General features: G+C 38.5%; 3 protein-coding genes across 3 annotated transcripts; 2 read left to right on the forward strand and 1 right to left on the reverse strand.

Annotated features, from left to right (window-relative positions):
* Positions 1 to 1439: 1439 nt before the first annotated feature.
* Positions 1440 to 8538, forward strand: LOC149009235 (Tetratricopeptide repeat (TPR)-like superfamily protein). The gene is made up of 4 exons (XM_089161027.1): positions 1440 to 4336; positions 5633 to 5760; positions 6434 to 7326; positions 8229 to 8538. Exon 1 carries the CDS (start codon positions 1882 to 1884, stop codon positions 3898 to 3900), a length of 2019 nt encoding a protein of 672 aa, XP_089017153.1. The 5' UTR covers positions 1440 to 1881; the 3' UTR covers positions 3901 to 4336; positions 5633 to 5760; positions 6434 to 7326; positions 8229 to 8538.
* Positions 5592 to 8921, forward strand: LOC149009236 (putative protein phosphatase 2C 52). The gene is made up of 7 exons (XM_089160981.1): positions 5592 to 5760; positions 6434 to 6532; positions 6724 to 6816; positions 7167 to 7326; positions 7571 to 7641; positions 8247 to 8315; positions 8857 to 8921. Exons 1-7 carry the CDS (start codon positions 5592 to 5594, stop codon positions 8919 to 8921), a joined length of 726 nt encoding a protein of 241 aa, XP_089017107.1.
* On the reverse strand, positions 8627 to 13535 carry LOC149009237 (beta-xylosidase/alpha-L-arabinofuranosidase 2-like). The gene is made up of 7 exons (XM_089161025.1): positions 12692 to 13535; positions 11744 to 12031; positions 11480 to 11649; positions 10895 to 10992; positions 10461 to 10811; positions 9918 to 10328; positions 8627 to 9719 (listed from the first exon to the last, which is right to left on the reverse strand). The coding sequence occupies exons 1-7, from the start codon at positions 13118 to 13120 to the stop codon at positions 9148 to 9150; spliced, it is 2319 nt and encodes a 772-aa protein (XP_089017151.1). The 5' UTR covers positions 13121 to 13535; the 3' UTR covers positions 8627 to 9147.

Below are 13535 nucleotides of genomic sequence, written 5' to 3' on the forward strand. Positions count from 1 at the left end.
ATGTCCATCAAGATACTCAAATTGCAAGGTTTAAAGTATCGGTATCGAGAATCGTATCAGTCAAGTGATTTGAAGAGACGTATCGTCCTATATTGAGTATTGTATTGCTCTGGCTAATGTATTTTAATGCAATTCAATGGAGAGACGTATCGAGATGTATTGTATCGGTTGGGTCAAATATAAATACGTATTGACAAGTATCGTATAGATCGTGGGATACTTTAAACCTTGCTCTATGGAGTAGAAGTATAGAGTCGTGCTTCTCTCATTCTCCTTTGCCACATGGTTATTAGTGCTCATAGGTGGGCCTCCTGTTAAACATGTGGTGGAAGGACATCAAGGATATATAGCGTTAGAGGATCCTAAGTCCTAATTCATGGATTTGAGCCATCGTAGGGGGGGATTATGATGACCCTAAAGCTTTGTTAGTAAATTTATTTTTCTATTTTTTCCTTAGGATAAAAAGCATTTCATTTGCAAACTAAATAGAATTTTAATGCCGCACAATAATTACGCAACATTAAGCTATGTATGGTGAGGATGGAATGAATGGTCGAAGTCAAAACCTCGACCACTCATTTCATATGTTTTTTTTTCAACTTTTTCAACCATACCTAATTGTAACAAAAAAAAAATGCAAAATGAGTGGTCGAGCACTCTGTTCAATCGTGGCCATACGCAACACAGTTCTTACAATCATGGGGTGAAATGTAGTGGATGAAACTAGACCGTGACTTGGGAATTTGAAGTCGTGTTAATATAAATTTAGGTTTGTTTTATATTTTCAGATCTATATAGTTAGAAACGGGACTATAAAGGTGATTATCATAGGTTTTGAGTCAATTACTTGAACAAAATATATGAAAATTAAAGTATTGATTTTCCTACAAACAAATTTTCTATCACAAATATAATGTTAATTGTTTAATATCTTAGTGATAGAAAAATAATTAATGGTAGACTAAGAGACATAACGAATCAAATCTTTGCAATGTAATTGACTGATAAGGTAAAAGAAACAAATTAAAAAAAAAAAAAAACATGTGAGTAATGTCAGACGTTAAGTACAACTTCTCCATTTGGTTCCACTCACAAGTCACATGATCCACGTGTACTTTTGTACTTCTCATTATCTCATTTTTAATAAAATCATTTTTCTCGGGGTGGGGATTTGAATCGCTTAATAAAATATTGAAAGGTATCATGTTTTAATGAATTATCGAGGAGAGGGTGTTTTCGTCCGATTAATTAACCCGCACTAAGAAATTGGGTGAAATAAATAAAAACTGAACTGAATATTTTGGTAATTTCAAAAAAAGTTTGGTGAGAGTTTTTTTTTTTTTTTGGATAAACGTTTTGGTGAGAGTCACGCCTTTCTTAGAATTTAGGACCGGCCATCTCAACCCAACAACCACGAAGCATATTTTGGTAATTTCAAAGAAAGGTTTGGTGGAAAGTATGAAAATGCAAAGTCCTTTCCTGTCAATAGTTATCATTCCAAAATTTTTTCATTAACGGGAAAAAGACTCAAGGCCTTTTTAAAGAATGGAGATCCTTCCCACCTAACTTTTGTCCATGTTTCTTTACGCAGTTATGTCACGCCTTATGCGAGTATGAGAGAATAAAAACATGAGTGGATGAAGAGTATCTAAATCCATTCTTAAGATTTACTTTTAGTTTTTTGTCATTTTCAATGTTTTATAATCAAGATGTATCTGATTTTGGAACAAATTTTTGACAAAAATTTGCCGATTTTTATTGATTCAAATATTGGTTTGGTTTGATATCAAACCCTAACCGAACCTAAACCGATCCTGGTATGAGGAACCAAGAGAAGGAGCGAAAGAAGGGTTCTTGAGTTCAACTCTTCAACCTTTGGGTATGAAAAGCAGGGGACTTATTTCACCTTTATTTAAAGCATGCAAGGATGTGAAGTACGTTGCATCGTTACATGCCCATATCCTCAAGTTGGGTATCATTTACGACAGCTTCTTTGCCACGCAGCTCAGTGCATCATATATAAATTACCACTCTCTTAGAAGTGCTTGGAACTTGTTCGAGGAAACGCCTCATAGAAGTGTGCATCTATGGAATTCCATCCTCAGAGGGTACTCCAGAGAAAAGCAGTGGAAAACTACCATTCATCTTTTCCATCAGATGTTATCTTCAACCAGTATTACTGCTGTTGGAAATGCAAAACCAGATAACTTTACTGTGTCTATTGCTCTGATGGCCTGCACTAAATTATCAGCCATTCAGATGGGTAGGGCAATTCATGGGTTGGTCAACAAGAGTGAAAAGATTGGTTCGGATATGTTTGTCGGTTCTGCTTTGGTTGAATTGTATTTAAAGCATGGAAGAATGGATGATGCTTTACGGGTATTTGACAATTTTCCACAGCCGGATGTTGTTCTTTGGACTTCTATGGTTACTGGTTACCAGCAGAATGGTAACGCAGAAATGGCTTTGTCATTCTTCTCCCGGATGGTAGTGATGGAAGGGGTCATTCCTGATCCTGTTACTCTTGTTAGTGTTGTGTCTGCTGGTGCACAAATGCTGAATGTTGAAGTTGGGAGATGTGTCCATGGCTTTATGATTAGGATGGGATTTAATGATCACTTATGTTTGGTTAATTCCATTTTGAATTTGTATGCAAAGACTGGTGCTATAAATAAGGTAAAGAATTTGTTTTTGACAATGCCCCAAAAAGATGTGTATTCATGGAGTACCATGATTGCCTTTTATGCTCAGAATGCTGAGGCTACAGCTGCTTTAAATCTTTTTAATGAGATGATTCTGAAGGGCTTTGATCCCAATTCAATTACCATGGTTGGTGCTTTACAAGCATCTGCATTAGCTTGTAATTTAAATGAAGGCAGGAAAATCCATGATATTGCTATTCAGGAAGGCTTTGAATTAGAAGTTTCGGTTTCAACAGCTCTAGTTGATATGTACATGAATTGTTCATGCCTTGAAGAAGCAGTTGATCTATTCAAAAGGATGCCCAAAAAGGATGTTGTGTCTTGGGGTGCTTTAATAGGCGGATTTGCTCAAAATGGGCTAGCAAACGAGTCTATAGGGATTTTCTGTAGTATGTTGTGTAGCAAAACAAGGCCTGATGCAGTTATTATGGTCAAGATTCTCACGGCTTCATCAGATTTAGGGAATGTTCATCAAGCTACATGCCTCCATGGTTTCTTGGTTAGTAGTGGCTTTGATGATAGAACTTTTGTTGGGGCCGCACTCATAAAAGTCTATTCTAAATGTGGCTGCATAGCTGATGCTATCAAGGTTTTCGAGGGTATAAGTGAAAGAGATGTCATTGTTTGGAGTTCAATGATTGCAGGCTATGGAATTCATGGCCTAGGAAAGGAAGCCCTCGACCTATTTGATCAGTTAGTTGAGACCACATTGCTTAAGCCCAACGGAGTGACTTTCCTCTCAGTGTTGTCTGCGTGTAGTCATTCTGGTTTGGTTGGAGAAGGGATGAAGATCTTTGATAAAATGGTGCATGAGTTTGGGATCGAACCCAGTTTAGAGCATTACAGTGTCCTGGTTGATCTTCTTGGCCGTACTGGGGAATTAGAGAAGGCATTGCAGGTCATCAGTCAGATGCCAGAGCCAGCTGGGCCTGATGTTTGGGGAGCCTTGCTTGGGGCTTGTAGACTTCATCACAATCTCAAAATTGGGGAGATTGCAGCTAGAAGTCTCCTCCAGCTGGATCCTGACCATGCTGGTTATTATGTATTATTGTGTAGTATATATGCTGAGGATGGGAAATGGAATAATGCAGCTGCCATTAGAAACCTGATAAAGGAAAGAAGGTTGAGAAAGATGCCTGGTTATAGTTCAACTTCAACTTCAACATTGGAAAGGAGCTGCACTTCCTTAGCTGTCTGATCAGAAACAAATATTGCTAAATGAGTTAAAATGTGAAAATGAGACAGCAGGGATTTTTTTTCCTGAACTGATCTTTTGCAGCAGGGATCATACGATTTTTCATGGCATGATGTTTGGAACTGAAAATCCAGATTTTGCAGTGATCCAGAGCAGGGGCTGACCTGGACGGCTGCTCGTGAGGTTCCAACACTGAACGAGCCATGATTTCATGGTTCAGATAAGTTCTGGTTGTTCCTCTATTTGATAAATGTGACTAGTTCAATTGAAAGAAAAAGAGTGAATAGAGAAAAAAGTAATCCTAGAAAATGTGACTGGAGATGAAGGCAGGTGCAGAATTAAGCACCTTGCTGATTCAATCATGCAAAATTGAGCTCCAAAGCAAGCAGAATTATTAGATGGAGAGCTGAAGCTTGTCATAAATGAAAAGATTAGTGAGGCTAGTAACTAACCAACTTCTTCAATTTAGATTATGGTGGCTTACAGCTTTACTTCTTATGATCCCAGTAGCCTAATTTTGTATGATCGCTATATTTTCATGAGTAAGGACTGTCTATGCTAAGGAATTTCACCACCTAAAGAGTGAAGAGCGTTGATAGCTAAATGGGTCCAAAAGTTTCTTAGTTGCTTTTGACTTTGCTAGTTTAGTTTATGCAGAGTTCTCGGTCATTCTGCAGGGGGTGTGACCTAAGGAAACTATGCACTACAATATCATTAAGGAAAATACATTTGGCTGTCACTCTAACAAATGTCTGTTGATTTTTTGGTTGCAACTGAGAGGTTGTTGAATCAATCAAGTAAATGGTGTTTGCTGAGTTAACAGCTGGGTTTTCATCAGCGGGGTGGAACAATCAGTCACCTAAATATCGAAATAAACAATTGGGCTTTAACATTTAACGAGATTATCATTCTTAGGATTTAAGAATACTATATTTGGTGAGTTCATAGTGTTGTTTATGCTGTAACTTTATCATCTAGACTGAATCTTGATACATTTTCCACAAGAGCTTAACATGTTTTCCAGTTGAGTACGTGGCATAATCTTGCTTGTAGACAAATGCATTGGTGTTTTTTCAACTATGTAAATATGTTGCTGTGATGTCAGCAAAACTTTCAAAGAGGTTTTCTATGTTCCACACTCTAACAATGGATATGGCGGAAATATTTGATAAGGCACTTCATGCTGGATTGAATTTTGTGTAGGATATCGACGTCAACTTTGTTAGGGTTTTTTATTACATCAGTTTCATATTGGTCCTGGGCTTGTACTTGACATAAGCTAGGAGGTCAATGCTAGAAATTGAAGAAATGATAAGCCACACATCAATGTATTCAGCCATCGTTAGAAGTTGGTTATGCTTGGCTTGGATAATGTGGGATAACATAATTAGGATTTGTTATATTTTTGCAGTGGCAGGTAGCTGGAAATCTGTGGTCTTTTTCATGTGTAATAATGGATGCTGAGGATCCTTCACTTGTTCTTTCTTCCTTTATTGTTACTCTTTTTTTTTTTTTTTTTTTTTTTTTTTTTCAGTTGTTCAGTGTTTTGATATTTTAGTGCATTTGATTATACAACTGAGATTGATTTCCTTTCTGTTTCCGATGGCTAATTTGATATCATCAATGAACATGGTGAAATGAGTCCAATGACTACTTGATTTTTTTTTCAAGAATAAAAATTTGTTGTCAGCAAGATGACTATAATGTTGGCTTATGTTTTTTTGGCTGGTTTCAGTGAAGATGGAAGACTTAGCTATGGCTATGCAAGTTTCAGGGGAAAGAGGGCCAGCAAGAAGGACTTCTATGATACTAAAGTGTCAAAGTTAGCTGGTCAAACAGTTCGTCTGTTTGGAATATTTGATGGTTGGATTCTTTCTTACCAATAGATTTTTGTCAATTTATAGTTTCATGTATGATATTGTCCTATTGTGCTCTGTAGGGTATACACTTAATGGAGATCATGGCCTCAAATCCCTCTACTGGAAAAAAAAAAAAAAGGGGGGGGGGGGAAGAGAACAACAAAATTGGCCTCAAATCCATGCTTTCATGGGTCTCACCCTAAACCTTCAAGAAATCAACATTTTATAGAATTCAATAGTCTGATTTACATCTTCAGTTTCTAATGTCATTATAGTTCATGTATGGAAAACCTTCTCCGGCTTCCTCATCCAACTCCTACGAAGGATAAGAGGGAGGAAGGATTTACCGAATAAGTTTGAATTTCGGTGCACATGATGACTTCTTTTGATATTATGGTTTCATGTCAACTACCCACTATTATTTTCTTAGAATGAGGGAATGAGGTTTGGATTATTTATGACCAATCTGGATTGCCTGTGCTTTACCTAGAATTAGCTTGGAATAGCTGACTGATCCAAACTGAAGTTAACTAAGATTAGCTAAGGCCAAACACTATAGGATGCGGTCATGCAACCAATTCTTGAATCCTTCCCTTTAAGCTAATATGGTAACCCTTTTCGATTTTCTCTTGAAGGGTAGGATTTCAGATTTTAATGATCTTAATTTGTTGCAACAGGTCAGGGTGGTTCTTGTGCAGCTGAACTTTTGAAGGAACACTTGTTTGAGAAGCTCTTGAAGCATCCAAATTTTTTGAGAGACTCCAAGTTGGCCATAAGTGCATTCAAGTTTTTCAATTCTATATTTAATGCATTATTTTCTTTTGCTATGAATTTGTGCACATTTCTACATGTTTATGTATTTTTAGAATCCGTTAAAGATGTAAATTTTGCATTGGAACATTTGAGACTTGACAGTAAACAGTATCTTATCTTGTCATTTTTTTGTTCACTCTTTCTGTCCTGACAGATTATGTGGTAGAGGGAACAGAAGGAAAAGGTTCTCATTCATTCAGTGACACTGGAAAGCAACCTCATGTTATAGAGTTTGCTAGTTTTGTGGGTCTAAATTTTCTGCCCATTTGAGAAACCATGATAATTTCATTTCCCCTCTGGATTAAGTGAGGACACTCGAATAGCCAAACAGTCTAGGGAAAATTCTGAGTTTTGTTCTATGTGGACGGAATCCTCTCTGCCTGAGAGGGTAAAACTTTTACTCTTGTTCCACTACCATGGATAGATGAATTGATATTTGAGATTTCAGTTCCACTGCGATCCATGAAGTTTGGAGCCCAAAAACGACAATTATAGACCTGGTAGATTATTGTTGGATTATGCAATGCATAGGCGGCTTCCTAACTTCAAAGCAAGATATGTTTTACTTTGTTTTGGTAAAATTGGGTAAGCTTGCAGGTGAAACTTATCAAAGGGCCGATATGGACTTCCTGGATGCTGAAAGCAATACTAACCCTGATGATGGTTCTACTGTTTCAACAGCTGCTTTGGTTGGTAATCTTCTAGATGCAGCAAATGTAGGAGATTCGCGGGCTGTAAATATCACTAGCAGGCAAAGGTATTCTATACTCCTATTACTTTATAGTCCATTTGATTGCTGCTGATGGGGTAAAGTGGTTTCCCGATATTGTTGTTGCCAAAATTTTAAGTGGGTAGATGTCCATGTATTTTTAGACACTATATTTAAAAGACGATATGATGCATACTGAGACGAGGTTGTAATCATTGTTGAAGGATAGTTCAGATAACCCTGTTTTCAAATATCATATGCTTGGCATCTTTTGCCTTCTGTTCTTTTTCAGAAGTATGTATACATATCAGGGTAGTGGTTGTGGAACAGCTGATGTTGGTTTGAGGATCAGTGTTCCTAAATGTTTGTGACTTTGGAAGATAACTAAGAATTGTGTATTTCAAAAGTAGGCTGAGATGAGTTGTAAGTAATACTCCCCTCCATTAGGTTCATAAATGTGACTAAAGTTTGAGCGTTCAAAGCACCTAAAAAATTTTTGAGCACCAATACTTGACAGAACTCAACTGGTTTCTAATAGTTCTAAGGAAATGAATGGTTCTCTAAGAGTTAAAAGACTTCAACATTATAGACTGGCTAGTTCTCTTTCCTACTAGTTTTGGATTTATTCTGGATGCTTGGATATGTCTAAGGGTTGGTTTTATTCGATAATTTGCAGTGTACAGTTGACAATTGAAGGATAGTCTATCTGTTTCCATAAATAGATTTCCAGTTAATTAGTTTAATATTGCAGGCATATTTCTTCCAGATGTGCATATTCTTTTGATACCCCCTCTATTCTGGATGTGCATGTTTCTTCTGTTTCATCTCCTGAAGTTTCCATCAACAAATGTGGATTATTTAGCGCTTTCTTGTGATCTCTTATGCAGTGAAAAGAATTTTTAGTTTAGATTAGTTCCCTGAAGATGGTTCTTCATTTTTCTGCTTAACAGAAATATCCCTGTCTGAAGATCACGAACCAAACAAAAGTGATGAGAGGAAGAGAATTGAAAGTGCTGGAGGAACTGTAATGTGGGCAGGTAAGATTCCTACTGTCTTGATATTTTAGGTTTTTGGCCTTCTTACAGTTGTAATACTCGTTTGGCAATGTACACCAGCTCAAAAACATGCAATAGAATATATGCACATCTGGCAGTTCAATGTTTTCTTCTTTCGGTTGTAGTTATGTGCCAAGTATTGGACCATGTAGATATTGCTAACCACCCATTTCTGTTTTTCTTGTCTTCCAAAAAAATGGAAAAAGAGGAAGAAAGAAAGAGAAAACACAGAAGAAGAAGAGAAAAGAAAGAAAGAAAGAAGAAGAAAAATAATAGATGTTGCTTCATGCTAGTGAACATCAGCTTTACCAGCGTAGAGTAAAGAGATAAAATGAAAACTTCACCCATTCAATGAAGATCCGCTCTGCTACGAGAAAGTGATGGAACTCACATCAACGCAGTTGAGAGGTTTTGCCTCTAGAGTAAAAGCAGCAAGTGTTTCAACTACAACAAATGCTCTGGTGAGTTCAACACCAAATGCTTCTGCTGGTATATCATGCTAGCCTAGCTTTGCTTTTTACAGGTTTTCACAAACCACGAGTTGTTACTGATATAGGCAGTTTGATTGCGAGTTTTTATCATGTCTAACAGAACTTGATTTGGTGCTCTGATGGTTTTGCCATACATATACTTGATTTGGATTTGAAAACTTCTGTTTCATATTTCACCGGACATTAACACTGAGAAAATTGTTTACAATTCTCAAGAATCCATGTTTTGAGGTGGTACTAGTGGAGGCTCTTATTAACATCTCCTGAAAGAAGTTGGAGAGACCTTTTCCTTCCCCAGCTTCAATTTTTATCGGAGATCCAATTCAAATCCTTACATTCAATGAGTGTTTCAAGTCCCCCACATGAAGTATGTGGGATCCCAAGGCCAGTTTCCGGTTTCCTGATTCATCAATTGTACTCAAGTCCTTGCAAACATCCACTTTGAACTCAACCAGTTGTTCACTTTGGGCTGTTAAGTAAACCTTCTGAAACGCTAGCAAATGTTTCTTAGGGGCGTTGTGCACTGATGGAGGAGTAGTGAACAAGAATATTGTATGGCTTCCTCCCATTCTTCCTATGTTCTTTACTCTTAAATGAATATCAAAAGCCAAGTTTTGGCAACCACTTTCAAGGAGATCAATGGATTTGCATTTCTGAGATCGGCAACTGTGACCCTCTCCCAATGGAATTGAGATTAGTTTAGGTGCTAATGCAAGATGGTGAGTGGTTGTGGAATAGCTCAGGCCATCACCAAATGAGTATACAGTTTCACCTGTATAAAACCGGTAGGTTCGCCCAGGATAACCTTTGGCAGGATCTGGTCTCATATTCATATTTGTCATGGGGACCTTGTCTGCATACTCCTGTGGGTACCATGTCAAAGGTAGTCTTCCACCTGACGAGAACAAACAAAAACATGTCCATCAACTTCAAGACAATAACCTTAGTTAATAAAGCAGTAAAGCCTAAGCCAGTGCCACAAAGAGTTCAGCAGAGGAGTGAACTGGAACTGCTGCTTATACAAGGTTAAGCACTTCTTACCAACACCTGAGGGACAACCCATCAACAGAATCAGGAGGAAAACATGACTTACATGGATTGAAATAACCGAAGATTACGTCTGCGATAGCAGCACCTCCAGCTTCACCAGGGTAACCAACCCACAGTATGCTTGTAACCTTGTCTTCATTTTTTGCAAATCTGACATCCATCCCTCCTCCTGACATTATAACAAGAATTGCAGGTCCTTTGGATGCCCTTGCAACCTCTGTTACAAGAAGTTCCTGCTGTCCAGGGAGTCGGATATCGACCCTATCACGACTCTCTGCCTCAATTGAGAGATCAGCACCAACAACAATAACAGTGGCATCAGCTTGGCTTGCTATTCTCTTAGCATCATCTAGTTGGGCAGTGCTGCATGCTGCATTTGCACAGCCTTGTGAGTAGAGAGTAGGAACGGACGCTGTCAGGCCTTGAAGGGGAGTAGTGTATCTGCATGGAGTGCCTGCCAACGTAACATTACATATCAGGAAATGCTAAGAAGATTTGTGTTGTATCTTCCGAACAGATTCACTTCAGGTTATATCCTAGACCCAATATCCATTACTGATAATGCATACCACACAAGGATAAGTACCTTCATAGTTTCCAATCATGACCCTTGTGACATTTGCATTGGGTCCAATAACTGCCAGAGATTTTATAGTGGAAGGTGATAATGGCAATGATCCAGGGCTGTTCTTCAACAAGACAATTCCTTCCCTTGCGGCTTCACGCGCTAGGTCTTGATGCTCTTGGGTGCAGACATCCTTTGGACCAAGCTTCCCATAGAGTTGCTTACTTGGGTCTCCATCAAAGAAGCCAAGTCGCATTAGAGTGGCAAAATTGTTAGAAATGGCAGTGTCGACCTTCGATTCATTCAAGAGCCCAGCTTTTACTGCAGCTTCAGTGTGTTTGCCAAGGAAAGATCCACAGTTAAGATCCAACCCTGTTTCAAAATAAATGATATCAGGATAAGAGCAATATCTCTTCTTGGATAGGATGTGTTCTTCATGAAAAGAGTTGGCTTACCAGCTGATATTGACTTAGCTGCTGCTTCTTCCGGTGTTTTCGTGTAGTGCTGAGAGTTGTAGAGCACATCTACTGAATCACAGTCCGAAACTATGTATCTACAGTAAGCCCAACACAAAATTCAGTCAGTTTTACAATTAGGTGTTGCGAATGGTCAAGATCGAGAGCTCGAGCGAGATTTCGATCTTAACCATCCATTTCTCAAAAATATGAAATCTCAATCTTGCCCGTTCGCTGCAGGTACTGCGCATTAATTACGCAGCATACAAGCAATTTCCTTTAAAATGATAAAAGAATCCATATAACGGTAATGATGCATACACACCGAAAAGGTTTAATTTTCGCCGTTCAAACGGGATTGATACAAATAAGAGGTCAGGATAAAATATAATAACATTATAGGTTCGGTTGGATAAAATTTGCTCCAATGGGCTGGGCCGCTAGGATCCTTCTATATTTGGGCTCTGGGTTGTTCACCAAACTCACCCTTGGGCTTATTAACAAATTCTAGGCCCAGTTCACCGGCTAGAAAGAACCATTAATTTGCCATTAGATGAAAAACTATTGAAGGAGGAGAGAAGAGACCCATTAAGTTGCCATTGACCCCTAACAACACCAGCAAGGAGATCTGGATCTGCACAGGTAGGTATCCCATTCACTTGGTTGTAAGAGCACATTACACTTGCAACATTTCCATCAATAACACAGCTCTTGAATGGTGGTTGGAATGTATCATCCATGTCCTGCTTGGTTACCTAAATCACCAAGTAACTGATCAAAATCGTATTCAAATGCACAAAAGCTGAAGCCAGTACAACATAAATTAAATGGTATTGCTTTCTTTGTTACCACAGCATTGAAGTGATACCGATCTACTCCTTTCCAGTTATCTAAATCATAAGCTGTGTAATGCTTACAGCAAGCAGCAACTTTAAGCCGATTCGGGTTTCCGTCTTCGCTTTGTTGTAGACCTTTCACATAACCAACTGCATATTTACTGGTGAGCAATGGGTCTTCCCCTGGAGTCTCCAGGGCTCTTCCCCATCTCGGATCCCTTACTATGTTAATGTTTGGGCTCCAGAATGTCAACCCAGCCAAACCCAAATTATACATTGCTCTTGCTTCTGTGGACACCACCTGCACACATATATTACCCAAAGAAATCTTAAATTCAACAAAAGGGATTAAATGCATCTTTCACTTAATGATATTGCTCCTCTTAATGTGTTTGTTTGCTTTCTCTTCTTATAGGTAGGTGAACTACCAGGGATAAAATATTCTTAACTAATGGAATAGCAGTAGGAACCCATTCATCTTTAAGTGAAAACAGCAACAGATATTACTCAATTTGAGCTTGGCAAAGTTGAATAAATCCCTTAATAACTCAAGATTCCTGGCTCACCATTTATAAGTAATTTCCAACCTTAACTACTCATATTAAGAACAATGGAAGGAACCAAGCACGGGAAACTACAATAATGATAGAGCTGACAGATCCAAATAAATTTCATAAATCTTCTTCCTCTTCCTCTTCCCCTAGTAATGATTATCTTAATAGCAACCGCAATGAAGAGGAAGATGACAAGATAAAAACTGAACTGAAAATAGGGAAATTTGAATCGAACCAATGCAGTGGAGACTATAGTATCCAGAATGACATAGCAGGATAGATCTGGAAGGTGAATCCTATCAAATGAAAATTTTAAACCCATCTACAGAACTCATTTCTACACCAAATGAACAATTGCATGCAACCAAATCTGAGAATGAAGTCACCAAATAAGCACAGTAGCATACCTTTCCAATGGCCTCAAAAAGAGAGCTGTTGAAGGAAGCAGCAGTCAGAAGGGGCGTAGGAAAGCTTGTTGCTGCAGGAACAACATTAGAGAAACGGGTGCCAGGACCCACGTAAGAAACTCCATGAAGAGCTTCTGACCACCACTCATAACTTGGGATTCCGAGTCGACTCACAGCCCCTGCTTTATTCCCAAGAAACACAACCTTCTCCTGCAATGTTAGCCTCTTCACTAAATCATTCACTCTTGCTGCAATGTCGAGTGAAGTATTACAAAACCCAAATGCAGCCAACCCAGGATTCTTACTAACATCACAAGCAAAAACAGGAGTTTGGCTTGAAACTCCTTTAAAAGAATAGGAAACAATGATAAGAAACATAAGCAAAAACCCAGAACCAAAGCTTTTCTCCCTGTTTTGGATAGGAGCCATCACTCCTGGTATTGCAGAAACAGGGCTTCGAGGAAGTTGGGCAATGGATAGATTTTTATTGCCTCTCTAAGCACATTTTACAGCTTAACTGTTTGTTTCTTGCCCGTGATAGGAAGGTGGATGATACCCTGGAATTCCATTAAATTCTTATGGACAAATAGCCCAAAACAGAGTCATAAGCAGCAGAGATATTCCAACTTGCAGGATTTCTCATGGGCTAATGAGTCCGTGAAGGTCCTTCCTTTGTATTCGCCAACTGTGACTGGAGGGTCAGAGTCACACTTAGAGAAACAAAGACGGATTTTGGTTGTGAAAGAACGCGCAAAAACCTATGCTAGTACTTATCTCAACCACCATGCATAGTCTGATATTTTAACTGTACTCTCTCAGCAATCAGGTATCAGCATTGGGGAGA

This window comes from Hakea prostrata, chromosome 7 (assembly GCF_041222555.1).
Source record: "Hakea prostrata isolate BN-2017 chromosome 7, UWA_Hpros_2, whole genome shotgun sequence".
Taxonomy (NCBI): Eukaryota; Viridiplantae; Streptophyta; class Magnoliopsida; order Proteales; family Proteaceae; genus Hakea; species Hakea prostrata.